The sequence below is a fragment of the Chlorocebus sabaeus genome, chromosome 11 (assembly GCF_047675955.1).
Source record: "Chlorocebus sabaeus isolate Y175 chromosome 11, mChlSab1.0.hap1, whole genome shotgun sequence".
Taxonomy (NCBI): domain Eukaryota; kingdom Metazoa; phylum Chordata; class Mammalia; order Primates; family Cercopithecidae; genus Chlorocebus; species Chlorocebus sabaeus.
The window spans coordinates 51,058,126-51,071,709 of record NC_132914.1 but is presented as its reverse complement, the minus strand read 5'-3'; the positions used below and the strand labels follow the sequence as shown (position 1 = coordinate 51,071,709).

The window sequence follows — 13,584 nt, the reverse complement described above, 5'->3', positions numbered from 1 at the left end:
CCAGGAGAAATATCTTTATTTGAATAGGACCTGAGACAGCATACTGGGCTAAGGAGGAAAGGTAAGGTTCCAAAATGGCGGTCAAAGCTCATCGACCAAACGGACTCTACTTCCCAGCAACTTTGCAGTTAGTGCAACCAACAAAAGGCCTGCTGGGGAATGTATTTGCCACTAAATTCCCCAAGTATGGCAACATTACAAAAAAGATAGAGGTTTTTCATCATAATTAAATTTCCGCAAACCTCCCCAATCACAAGTATTATAAGCGGAAGTAAAAAAATCACATTTTACAGATCTCAAACTTGTCTTCAACATTTAGTTCATCATTTTCAAAAAATAGCTCCCCTGCCTAATTCATTAGCTATATGATCTATCCAAGCAGCAACAAGATGGCCAGGCCATGGCAATCCTCTTCCCATTTCCCCTAGCCACTCAGGGCTCAACAGCAGGGTGAGGCTCAGGTGGAGGTAGGGGGTGGGGAGCACAAGGGCTACTTTCCCCCAGTACAACATGGCATCTGAAGCTTGATGGGAGAGCAGAACTGGTGAGACTTGAGGGAAGGGTCCAGGGCCTGTATTCAGTCAGAATCACTGCTGGAAGAGGAGGAGGAAGAGGAGGAGGAATGCTGCAAGGGGAAAGGGGAAAGAGGAAAGAAGCATCAGATCCAAATGACCTTTCATCACTCCGTGGGCCATTCTTTGGTGCCCTACCCCTCTACCCAAGTATCCCTTGCTTCCCTAAGAAGGTCAGGAGTCTTGAACAGACTGTACCTAAACAAAAGCAAGGGTTTCCTTCAGCAGTGAGCACACAGGAATGGATTAAACCATCCTAAATTATCACACAGAATTTTAAAAATTTAACATATTGCCTTTGGAGCAAATTTCCAACTTTCTTTACCTGAATCGATGCCTAGGCAAGGAATAAATTACAGGCCCAAGCATAGTATGGTGCTAGGAAACAGCAGTTACTTTATAAATGCTTATTTATTAGCTGCATGCAAAGTCCTATGATTTTAAGAAATTGGATTCTACAAATCTAAGAAGACAGTAGAAACAGCAGTTGTGTGTGCACGTATCTCTAGTTTTTCCAAAGCACAATGTGAAAAAGTGGGGAAGATGTAAGAAAAGGCTGGGAGTTCTATTCAATGATCCTTAAGCACATACTCCCAGCAATGCTACAGTTATTAAATAAAAACATTTTTCAGTCTCTCCAGGGTAATTTCTCCCCCTTCTTCCCCACTAAATCTCAATTCTCTTCAGATTTCTTTTTTTTTTTTTTTTTTCAGATGGAGTCTCACCCTGTCGCCCAGGCTGGAGTGCAATGGCATGATCTCGGCTCACTGCAACCTCCACCTCCTGGGTTTAAGAGATTCTCTGCTGGGTGCGGTGGCTCACACCTATAATCCCAGCACTTTGGGAGGCCGAGGTGGGCGGATCACAAGGTCAGGAGATCGAGACCACAATGAAACCCCATCTCTACTAAAAATACAAAAAATTAGCCAGGTGCTGTGGCGGGTGCCTGTAGTCCCAGCTAGTTGGGGCGGCGGGGCGGCGGGGGGGTGGGGGGGGACTGAGGCAGGAGAATGGCGTGAATCCTGGAGGCGGAGCTTGCAGTGAGCCGAGATCGCACCACTGCACTCCAGCCTGGGGGACAGAGCAAGACTCCGTCTCAAAAAAAAAAAAAAGAGAGATTCTCCCGCCTCAGTCTCCAGAGTACCTGGGATTACAGACACGCAGCACCATGCCCAGATAATTTTTTGTATCTTTAGTAGACATGTTTCGCCATGTTGGCTAGGCTGGTTTCGAACTCCTGACCTCGTGATCCGCCTGCCCCGGCCTCCCAAAGTGCTGGGATTACAGGTGTGGACCACAGTGCCTGGCCTTCTCTTCAGACTTCTATCAAATACCCAGAATCAGGAATTAGAATCCACAAGGCAAATAAATTTACTGGGCAGTTAAATGTAAATGGAGGCCTCATCAAGATGCAGATTGGTTTAATCCTTCCAGAGTTGTCCTCAGAGTTGCTTTTATCCTTGCACTTTTTTTTTTGAGATGGAGTCTTGTCTGTCACCGAGGCTGGAGTGCAGTGGTGAGATCTGGGGTCACTGTAACCTCCGCCTCCCGGGTTCAAGCAATTCGCCTGCCTCAGCCTCCTGAGTAGCTGGGATTACAGGCATGTGCCACCACACCCAGCTAATAATTCCCAAGTGCTGGGATTACAGGCATGATCCTTACTAATTTTTAACAGTCCTCTAAAATAAAGATACCCAGCCTTGGGGCTGAGTATAAAACCTCCTTAGTCCTAGGCTGTTAAGAGGCTGAGTCACTGACTGCTCTTGTCCTCACTTTTTCTGCTGGATGATAGGGCAAAGGGCCCATGTAATTAACACAAGGCCCTAAGAACACTGAAAGAGAGAAAGAACTCCAGGAACTAGGGCCATATTATTATTCTGTTAATTATTATAAGACTTTGCTTTGTCAAATCAATGACTTTAATTGATGTTTTGATAATGTCAGTGAGGGGGTCCAATTTGCTAGAATATGCACCTGCGGGGAGGGGAGCAAAAGTTCTGGGAGAGAGTAGGGCAGAAAAGATTTGGCTTTTGATTCTAAAAATCCATTTTAAGGCTCACCGTAGCTCCCCCCAGATAGGAGAAGCCTGATGTTTCTTTTCAAGATAATCAGATTCTTCCCAGTAGCAATCTTTTACAAAAAGGAAGAATCATCTACCAGAGCGACACAATCGTCATCCCCCACGTCCACAGAATGTGAATCCCCCTCACCCAACCCCTGCCTACCTAGTCCCTCTGAGGGGGCACCCCTTCCCTAGCCAGGCTCCAGAGGGTCAGAGGGTACTGACCTTGCCACGCTTGTGGTGCTTGTGGTGCTTGTTCATCTTTTTATGAGCTTTCTTCATCTTCTTCTGCATCTTCTTGTCCACTATCACTGCTGGTCCGACCATGCCAGGAGCCAAGGGATTCACAGGAGGGATTCCAGGGGCAGGCGGTGGGTATGGAGGAGGGTAGGGACCCAAGGGTTGGCATCCTGGATACCCTGGCTGTGGCACAGGATGAGGGGGCCCACCTGGGGGGAAAGCTGGATTGCCCTGGGGAGCTCCTGGGGGAGGAGGACAGGGGCCTGAGGGAAAGAGTGGGTTAATAGGTGGTGGGTGGCCAGGATTGGAACCTCCAGGGCACCCGATGTTGGGGGTATATGGATTTGGCCCTGGCTGCCCTGGGGGAAGAAGCAGATAATAAACATTAGAATTCCCCAGAGTCTCCGACAACAAACAACAAAAACAAAGAGATTCTTTCTCACCCAATACTTAAAGGGAAATGGAAAGGTGACAAAGGAGAATAGATGGTAGGGGAGACAAACCTGAGTTGGGGATAAAAGGGGGAATGTCCCTGGAAGGGCTGGAGAGAAGAGGGAGACAGTGAACTCTGAGGAAGACAAAAGCAGTGGTCAGGCCGGTGGGGCATGGTGGCTCAAGCCTGTAATCCCAGCAGTTTGGGAGGCCGAGGTGGACAGATCACATGAGGCCAGGAGTTGGAGACCAGCCTGGCCAACATGGTGAAACCCCGTCTCTACTAAAAATACAAAAAGTAGTCGGACGTGATGGCGCACGCCTGTAATCTCAGCTACTCCAGGGGCTGAAAGAGGAGAATCGCTTGAACCCAGGAGGCGGAGGTTGCAGTGAGCCGAGATCGCGCCACTGCACTCCAGCCTGGGCGACAGAGACTCCGTCTCAAAAAATAAATAAATAAAATAAAATAAAATAAAAAAGCACCGGTCAGCTGTAGACTAAGGACTTTGCTTTTGCGGGTGTGGCGGGTCAGGGGTGGGGCAGCTGATAGAGAAACTTCCTGTTACAGAGTCCATCAGAAAAAGGGTTAGGGGTGGTACAGAACCCCCAAACACTTACCGGCATTGGGATTCCACATGTTTAGGTGTGTCCTCCAGCCTGAGGAGAAAGAAATGAGGCAAAAAAGATGACAGTCTAGAGGTAGGAAGTGGACTTAGCACCGGAGCCCAGCCCTAACGTCTTCCACCCCACAGTAGGCTCTCCCACCTGGAGAACTACCACGACTTCCACATAAGACACATCTCTTTTCTGGCTGGGCGCGGTGGCTCACGCTTGTAATCCCAGCACTTCGGGAGGCCAAGGCGGGTGGATCACGAGGTCAGGAATTCGAGACCAGCCTGGCCAACATCGTTAAACCCCGTCTCTACTAAAAATCTAAAAATTAGCCGGGCGCGGTGGCGGGCGCCTGTAATCCCAGTTACTCGGGAGGCTGAGGCAGGAGAATCGCTTGAACCTGGGCGGCGGAGGTTACAGTGAGCTGAGATCGCGCCACTGCACTCTAGCCTGGGCAACAGAGCGAGACACCGCCTCGAAAAAAAAAAAAAGAAAGAAATGTCTCTTTCCACTTGTTTCTTCGCCCTCAATACCTACTTGGTTCCTAACACAGGAATCTAGTTCCCAGAGCCCCTCCACCCAGGTTGAAGCGTCTAACTCTTCGCAAGAGGGCATAGCCCGCGAGTCTCGGCACCCCCATCATTCATCCCCCTTGGGAACTGAGTCCGGAGGCCTTTAACCACCCACAGAGTAAGAAAGGATCTCAAACAACTTTCTCCCTGGGGAGGACCTCACCTCAGGCTAAGAAAAGGATACGCCTGGAGGCGAAGAAGGAAGTTGCTCAAGAACCTCAAATACTTAAATAAATGGACACAGCCCAATTCCTCCAAAAAAGAAAAAAGGCAAATGAAGATCCTAGCCCCAAGCTGCGAAGGGGCTCTTAACCCAGCAATGGGAAAAGGAAAAAACCCATGGAATCCAGATACCACGTCACCTTTCCACCGCCGCCTGGGCTGGATGCGTTCTTCGCAGTCTCGGCTCTTACTTCCTAGTCACACCTAGTCACCCAGACCCCGTGCTTCGGTACCCGCCTCTGCTACTGCCTAATTGGTAATTATGTGGCCACTCGGCTGATGATTGGACAACAAACTAATCAATCACTCTGGTCCGACTGAGGAGGAAACGGTTGCTCTAGCTGCAGAGCCGAGCCCTTTACGACTAGGCAAGTACTGAGAAGCCGGAAATCTCCTGGGGGCGGAGCTAGGCGGAGAGCGCTAGAGGGGGCGGGGCCAGCTGCTGGGCAAAGTCCTAGAGACACCGAGAAGAAACTCTGCCCTTGCCCTCTGCTAGTCATGGTTCACTGGGTGCAATACCTTGTAAAGTGAATATACTATGGTAAGTGTTGTAATACAGATATAGACAGAGTTCTCGGCAAGGGCAGAGGAGCTGCTAAGTCCTAGCCCCAAGCCTCAATGTTCCCGGCTCCCTCTTACACTCGCAAGGGAAGCAAACAAACATTCTTGCGGAAAATACAGAGATTTCATAATCTCTCCCAGGATTCCCTCTCTCAATTGCATAGCTCCGCCATCTGTCAAGAAGCCTAAACCAGAAACCAAGGAGGTCTTCCGTGATCCCTCTGTCTCCTTCACCTCCCTTACCCCAAATTATCAGTTTTGTCTCACAAATACATCTGGAATCTCTCCACTTCTCTCCGTCTTCCCTGGTCCAAACCTCCCATCATCTCTCGCCTGGATTCATTTCTCCCCTGAATTGCTACAATGGCCTCTTTTCTTTCTTTCTTTTTTTTTTTTTTGAGACGGAGTCTTGCTCTGTTGCCAGGCTGGAGTGCAGTGGTGCGACCTCGGCTCACTGCAACCTCCGCTTCCCGGGTTCAAGCGATTCTTCTGCCTCAGCCTCCCGAGTAGCTGGGACTACAGGCGCGGCTAATTTTTGTATTTTTTAGTAGAGATGGGGTTTCACCATGTTGGCCAGGATGGTCTCCATCTCTTGACTTCGTGATCTGCCTGCCTCGGCCTCCCAAAGTGCTGGGGTTACAGGCGTGAGCCACCGCGCCCAAACTTTTTTTTTTTTTTTAAAGAAAACAATACAAGTGGCCAGGCACATTGGCTCATGCCTGTAATCCAAGCACTTGGGGAGGCCGAGGCGGGCGGATCACGAGGTCAGGAGTTCGAGACCAGCCTGGCCAGCATAGCAAAACCCCGTCTCTACTAAATATACAAAAAAATTAGGCCAGGCGGGGTGGCTCACGCCTGTAATCCTAGCACTATGGGAGGCTGAGGCAAGTGGATCACAAGGTCAGGAATTCAAGACCAGTCTGGCCAACATGGTGAAATCCCATCTCTACTAAAAATACAAAAAAAATTCGACGGACGTGGTGATGGGCACCTGTAGTCCCAGCTACTCAGGAGGCTGAGGCAGGAGAATGGCATGAACCTGGGGGGCAGAGCTTGCGGTGAGCCGAGATTGCGCCTCTGCACTCTAGCCTAGGCGACAGAGCTAGACTCCGTCTCAGAAAAATAAATAAATAAATAAATAAATAAATATATATATATAGTGTGTGTGTGTGTGTGTGTGTGTGTGTGTTTAGTAGAAATGGGGTTTCACCATGTTGGCTAGGGCAGTTTCAAACTCCTGACCTCAAGTGATTCACCCACCTTGGCCTCCCAAAGTGCTAGGATTACAGGCATGAGCCACCAGGCCTGGCCTGTTATTTCTTGACTTTTTAAAAATCAGCATTCTGACTGGCATGAGATAGTATCTCATTATGGTTTTGATTTACATTTCTCTGATGTTCAGTGATGTTGTGCTTTTTTTCATGTTTGTGGGTTGCATGTCTTCTTTTGAGAAGTGTCTGTTCATGTCCTTTGCCCACTTTTTAATGGGATTGTTTTTTTTTCTTCTAAATTTGTTTAAGTTTATTGTAGATTCTGGATATTAGACACTTTGACAGATCATAAAAATTTTCTCCCGTTCTGTAGGTTGGCGGTTTGTTCCGATGTTAGTTTCTTTTGCTGTGCAGAAGCTCTTTAGTTTAATTAGATCACATTTGTCAATTTTTGCTTTTGTTGTGATTGCTTTTGGTGATCTCATCATTAAATCTTTGCCCCTGCCTATGTCCTGAGTGGTATTGCCTAGATAGTGTTCTTTTATTTTGTTTTTGTTTTTGTTTTTTTTTTTTTTTGAGACGGAGTCTCGCTCTGTCGCCCAGGCTGGAGTGCGGTGGCGCAATCTCCACTCACTGCAAGCTCCGCCTCCCGGGTTCACGCCATTCTCCTGCCTCAGCCTCCCGTGTGGCTGGGACTACAGACGCCCGCCACCGCGCCCGGCTAATTTTTGTATTTTTAGTAGAGACGGGGTTTCACCGTGTTAGTCAGGATGGTCTCGATCTCCTGACCTCGTGATCCGCCCATCTCGGCCTCCCAAAGTGCTGGGATTACAGGCGTGAGCCACCGCGCCCGTCCTGTTCTTTTATTTTGAAATAATTTTAGACTCACAAGAAGTTGTAAAATTTACCCAGCTTCCCCCAGTGATAGTATCTTACATAACAAGACTGCATTTTGGCCGAGTGGGGTGACTCATGTCTGTAATCCCAGCACTTTGGGAGGCCGAGGCTAGTGGATTCCCTTGAACTCAGGAGTTCGAGACCATCCTGGTCAACATGGTGAAATCTTGTCTCTACAAAAAATAGAAAAATTAGCTGGGCGTGGTTGTGTGCACCCATAATCCCAGCTACTCAGGAGGCTAGGGTGGGAGGATCACTGGAGTCTGGGAGACAGAAGTTACAGTGAGCCAAGATCATTCCACTGCACTCCAGTCTCACTCACAGAGTGAGACCCTGTCTCAAAACAAACAAACAGGCTGGGCGCGGTGGCTCATGCCTGTAATCCCAGGACTTTGGGAGGTTGAGGTGGGCAGATCACGAGGTCAGGATTTTGAGACCATCCCAACAAACATAGTGAAACCCCATCTGTACTAACAATAAAAAATTAGCTGGGCGTGGTGGCACACACTGTAATCCCAGCTACTTGGGAGACTGAGGCAGGAGAATCCCTTGAACTAGGGAGGCAGATGTTGTAGTGAGCCGAGATCGCACCACCGCACTCCAACTTGGGGGTGACAGAGTAAGACTCCGTCTCAAAAAAAAAAAAGTTTGCCTACTCTAGAAGTTTATTTTTTCTTTTCTTCTTTTTTTTTTTTTTGAGATGGAATTTCGCTCTTGTTGCCCAGCCTGGAGTGCAATGGTGCCATCTTGGCTCATGGCAACCCCAGCCTCCTGAGTTCAAGTCATTCTCCTGTCTCAGCCTCCCAAGTACCTGGGATTACAGGTATGCACCACCACGCCTGGCTAATTTTGTATTTTTAGTGGACACAGGGTTTCTCCATGTTAGTCAGGCTGGTCTCAAATTCCCGACTTCAGGTGACCAGCCCGCCTCTGCCTCCCAAAGTGCTAGGATTACAGGCATGAGCCACTGCACCCAGCCCAGGTTTCTAAAAAGTGTATTTACATGCCTAATACATCTCTAGGAGCATGAAATCACTACTCATAGGAATATCATATTAGGCAAACATTGGATTTGGTAAACTCATCTTCACAATTGGAACTTTCATATTTTATCATTTTATCACAGAATCATGGAACTATAGGGTTGGAAATGACTTAGAGAAACATTTATTCAATTTCCTGAGAAAAATAAACTTTCCTAAGAGTGCACAGTTAGGAGATACAAGATTATAACCTATATTTTCTGGCTTTTAGTGATTATTTATTTATTTATTTATTTATTTATTTATTTTGAGACAGAGTCTCGCTCTGTCGCCCAGGCTGGAGTGCAGTGGTGCAATCTTGGCTCACTGCAAGCTCGGCCTCCTGGGTTCACGTCATTCTCCTGCCTCAGCCTCCCGAGTAGCTGGGACTACAGGCGCCCGCCACTACGCCCAGCTGATTTTTTTGTATATTTTAGTAGAGACGAGGTTTCATCGTGTTAGCCAGGATGGTCTCGATCTCCTGACCTCATGATCCGTCTGCCTCAGTCTCCCGAAGTGTTGGGATTACAGGCGTGAGCCACCGCGCCCGGCCTAGTGATCTCTTCTATACAACATATTACAATACACTCATTCAAAAATACTACAAGTAGGCCAGGCGCGGTGGCTCAAGCCTGTAATCCCAGCACTTTGGGAGGCCGAGACGGGCGGATCACGAGGTCAGGAGATTGAGACCATCCTGGCGAACACGGTGAAACCCCGTCTCTACTAAAAAATACAAAAAAACTAGCCGGGTGAGGTGGCAGGCGCCTGTAGTCCCAGCTACTCGGGAGGCTGAGGCAGGAGAATGGCGTAAACCCGGGAGGCGGAGCTTGCAGTGAGCTGAGATCCGGCCACTGCACTCCAGCCTGGGCGACAGAGCCAGACTCCATCTCAAAAAAAAAAAAAAAAACTACAAGTAGAAACTGTAATACCACAACACTCCCCTTGTCTTTTTATTTATGGCCTCTCTGATGTTTGGGATATGGTCATTGTTTGTTTAAAATACGGAATGCTTCACAAATGTGCATGTCATCCTTCCACAAGGACCATGCTAATCTTCTCTGGTTTTTTTTTCCTTTGTTCGTTTCGATATGGAGGCTCACTCGTCCAGGCTGGAGTGCAGTGGTCTGATCTCAGCTCACTGCAAACTCCACCTCCCGGATTGAAGCGATTCTCCATCCTCAGCCCCCGGAGTAGCTGGGATTGTAGGTGTGCACCACCATGCCCAGCTAATTTTTGTATTTTTAGTAGACACAAGGTTTGTCATGTTGGCCAGGCTGGTCTCCAACTCCTGACCTCAGGTGACCTGCCTTCCTCAGTCTCCCAATCATAGGCTTATTTATTTTATTTATTTTTATTTATTTTTTTTATTTTTATTATTTTTTTTTTTAGACAGGGTCTCACTCTGTCACCCAGGCTGGAGTGCAATGGCGCAATCTTGGCTCACTGCAACCTCCGCCTGCCGGGTTCAAGTGATTCTCCTGCCTCAGCCTCCCAAGTAGCTGGGATTACAAGTGTGCACCACCACACCAGGCTAATTTTTGTATCTTTGTGTTTTTTTTTTTCTGGTTTTTTTTTGAGACAAAGTCTCTCTCTGTCGCCCAGGCTGGAGTGCAGTGGCACGATCTCGGCTCACTGCAAGCTCCGCCTCCCAGGTTCACGCCATTCTCCTGCCTCAGCCTCCCAAGTAGCTGGGACTACAGGCACCCAGCACCATGCCCGGCTAACTTTTTGTATTTTTGGTAGAGACAGGGTTCCATCGTGTTAGCCAGGATGGTCTGGATCTCTTGATCTCATGATCCACCCGCCTTGGCCTCCCAAAGTGCTGAGATTACGGGCGTAAGCCACTGTGCCTGGCCTAATTTTTGTATTTTTAATAGAGATGGGATTTCACCATGTTGGCCAGGCTGGTCTCGAACTCCTGACAGGTGATCCACCCGCCTCGGCCTCCCAAAATGCTGGGATTACAGGTGCGAGCCACCACGCCCGACCCATAGGTTTATTTTTGATTGAATATAGCCTTATGCTCATCAGCATGTTTGTACATTCTTTTCTTTTTCTTTCTTTCTGTTTTTTTTTTTTTTTTTTTTTTTTTTTTTTTCTGAAACAGAGTCTGGCCCTGTTGCCCAGGCTGGAGTGCAGTGGCACCATCTCGGCTCACTGCATCCTCCGCCTCCCAGGTTCAAGGGATTCTCCTGTCTCAGTCTCCTGAGTAGCTGGGATTACAGGCGGGCACCATCATGCCCAGCTAGTTTTTGTATTTTTAATAGAGACAGTGTTTCACCCTGTTGGTCAGGTTGGTCTCGAACTCCTGACCTCGTGACCCTCGGCCTCCCAAAGTGCTGAGATTACAGGCGCATGCCACCGGGCCCAGCTTCTTTTTTTTTTTTTTTTTTTGAGAGGGACTATTGCTGTGTCACCTGGGCTGGAGTGCAGTGGTGCAATCTCAGCTCCCTATAATCTCCACCTCCCAGGTTCGAGCCCTTCTCCTGCCTCAGCCTCCCAAGTGGCTGGGACTACAGGCATGTGCCACCATGACTGGCTAATTTTTCTATTTTTTGTAGAGATGAGGTTTCACCATGTGGGCCAGGCTGGTCTCGAACTCCTGACCTCAGGTAATCCATCCACTTTGGCCTCCGTCAAAAAAAATTTTTTTTGTGAGTGAGGCTCCGTCCGAAAAAATTTAAAAAAATAAAGAGTATCCAAAGAGTACTGTTTAGCCTAGATTAGGGGAAACATAAGCTGCCAGGGGGTAATTATAGTAGTTGGGGCCTGCAAGTCCTAGGAAGAAGGAAAGAGAAGGTGCCCAGAAGCAGGCCCTGCCCATCAAAGTATGATGTAGGTTGATTAAGAAAGGAAAAGAAGGTCAGGCGTGGTGGCTCACACCTGTAATCCCACCACTTTGGGAGGCCGAGATGGGTGGATCTCGAGGTCGGGAGTTCGAGACCAGTCTGGCCAACATAGTGAAACCCCATCTCTACTAAAAAACACCAAAAATTAGCTGGGTGTGGGTGGCGGGCGCCTGTAGTCGCAGCTACTTGGGAGGCTGAGACAGGAGAATCAGTTGAACCCAGGAGGCAGAGGTTGCAGTGAGCCGAGATCCCACCATTGTACTCCAGCCTGGGCAACAGAGTGAGACTCCATTTCGAAAAAAAGAAAAAGAAGAACTAGCCCCTGCCTAGGTTGCCTCAGTGGGACTTGAGAACTGACTGGATGTGGATGAGAGCTGAGTCACAGGAAGGGACAAGAACACGCTCCTGGGAAACTCTTGCTCAGTTAAGACACAGCTCAATCATCCTGTGCTCTGTGAAGCATTCCTGCTCAAGTCTCTCCTGTTACCCCCAGGACAGTGTACAGGACCCCAACAATGTGATGTGCAGGTCTTTGAACACCTTTAGGGCAGTGATTTTTGTTGTGTTTACCCTTCTTTCCCCACCATGAGATCCCACCTTTAAAAATAAATGTTGAGGCTGGGTGTGGTGTCTCATACTTGTAATCTCAGCACTTTGGGAGTCCTAGGCAGGTGGATCCCTTGAGCCCAGGAGTTCAAGACCAGCCTGGGCAACATGGCAAAACCCTGTCTCTATGAAAAAATACAAAAATTAGCCGGGTGTAGTGGCATGCATCTGTAGTCCCAGCTATTTGGAAGGCTGAGGTGGGAGGATCGCTTCAGCCCAGGAGGTCAAGGATGCTGTGAGCTATGTTCACAGCCTGGATAACAGAACAAGAGCTTATCTCAAAAACAAAAATAATAAACAATTTACTTTGGGAGACCAAGGTGGGCAGATCACGAGGTCAGGAGATCAAGACCATCCTGGCTAACACGGTGAAACCCTGTCTCCACTAAAAATACAAAAAAATTAGCCAGCTGTGGTGGCTGGTGCCTGTAGTCCCAGCTACTTGGGAGGCTGAGGCAGGAGAATGGCATGAACCCGGGAGGCAGAGCTTGCAGTGAACTGAGACCGTGCCACTGCACTCCAGCCTGGGCAACAGAGCAAGACCCAGTCTCAAAATAAATAAATAAATAAAAATTTAAAAAAATAAACAATTTGCTGGGCGCGGTGGCTCACGTCTGTAATCCCAGCACTTTGGGAGGCCGAGGCGGGCGGATTACAAGGTCAGGAGATCAAGACCACGGTGAAACCCCGTCTCTACTAAAAATACAAAACAAAAAATTAGCCAGGCGCGGTTGTGGGCGCCTGTAGTCCCAGCTACTCCGGAGGCTGAGCCAGGAAAATGGTGGGAACCCGGGAGGCGGAGCTTGCAGTGAGCCGAGATCGCGCCACTGCACTCCAGCCTGGGCGACAGAGCGAGACTCCGTCTCAAAAAAAAAAAAAAAAAAAAAAAAAAAAAAAAAAAAAACACAATTTAAAATGCTGGGTGCAGTGGTTTATGCCTGTAATCCCAGAACTTTGGGAGGCTGAGGAACAAGGACTGCTTGAGCTCAGGAGTTCGAGACCAGCCTGGGCAACATAGCAAGACTTCATCTCTACAAAAAATAAAAAATTAGGCCAGATGCAGTGGGCCTGTAATCCCAGCACTTTGGGAGGCCAAGGTGGGCGAATCACGAGGTCAGGAGATCGAGACCATCCTGGCTAACACAGTGAAAACCCATCTCTAGGCAGGGCGCGGTGGCTTAAGCCTGTAATCCCAGTACTTTGGGAGGCCGAGACGGGCGGATCACGACGTCAGGAGATGGAGACCATCCTGGCTAACACAGTGAAACCCCGTCTCTACTAAAAAAAAAATACAAAAAACAAACAAACAAAACAAAAACCCGTCTCTACTAAAAATACAAAAAATTAGCCAGGCATGGTGGCGGGTGCCTGTAGTCCCAGCTACTCGGGAGGCTGAGGCAGGAGAATGGCATGAACCCGGGAGGCAGAGCTTGCAGTGAGCGGAGACTGTGCCACTGCACCCTGGCCTGGGTGACAGAGCAAGACTCTGTCTCAAAAAAGAAAAAATAGCTGGGTATGGTGGTCCATGCCTGTGGTCCCACCTATTCAGGAGGCTGGGGTAGGAGGATCACAAGAGCCCAGGGAGGACAGGGCTGCAGTGAGCCATGATCGTGTCATTGCACTCCTGCCTGGACAGAAACTCTGTCTCCAAAAAAAGAAATCAGATAAATAAATAAAAATAAATGTTAGTGGAAGAGAAGAGAGACAAGAGGGTTCCTGGATT

General features: G+C 48.5%; 1 protein-coding gene and 1 non-coding gene across 5 annotated transcripts; both read right to left on the bottom strand.

The window, feature by feature from the left end:
• On the bottom strand, positions 1-4,913 carry PRR13 (proline rich 13). 4 transcript variants are annotated; one of them, XM_037997048.2, is made up of 5 exons: positions 4,853-4,869; positions 4,654-4,742; positions 3,925-3,963; positions 2,860-3,233; positions 1-625 (listed from the first exon to the last, which is right to left on the bottom strand). In XM_037997048.2, the coding sequence occupies exons 3-5, from the start codon at positions 3,941-3,943 to the stop codon at positions 578-580; spliced, it is 441 nt and encodes a 146-aa protein (XP_037852976.1). In that variant the 5' UTR covers positions 3,944-3,963; positions 4,654-4,742; positions 4,853-4,869; the 3' UTR covers positions 1-577. The 4 variants fall into 4 exon arrangements, with proteins under 4 accessions (XP_037852976.1, XP_008001647.1, XP_008001649.1 ...); XM_008003456.3 differs by lacking the exon at positions 4,654-4,742 and having other exon boundaries at positions 4,853-4,913; XM_008003458.3 differs by lacking the exon at positions 4,853-4,869 and having other exon boundaries at positions 4,072-4,820.
• A 4,488-nt stretch (positions 4,914-9,401) lies between these two features.
• LOC119623993 (U6 spliceosomal RNA) lies at positions 9,402-9,505 on the bottom strand. Its single transcript, XR_005240090.1, has one exon. It is a non-coding gene; the product is annotated as a U6 spliceosomal RNA (small nuclear RNA).
• Between the last annotated feature and the right edge of the window lie 4,079 nt (positions 9,506-13,584).

Bases quoted from the DNA above. Each gene is read 5' to 3' on its own strand.
- PRR13 (XM_008003456.3), bottom strand. The intron at 626-2,859 runs GTCAGTACCCTC...TTCCCCTTGCAG, and splicing joins AGCACCACAAGCGTGGCAAG to CATTCCTCCTCCTCTTCCTC.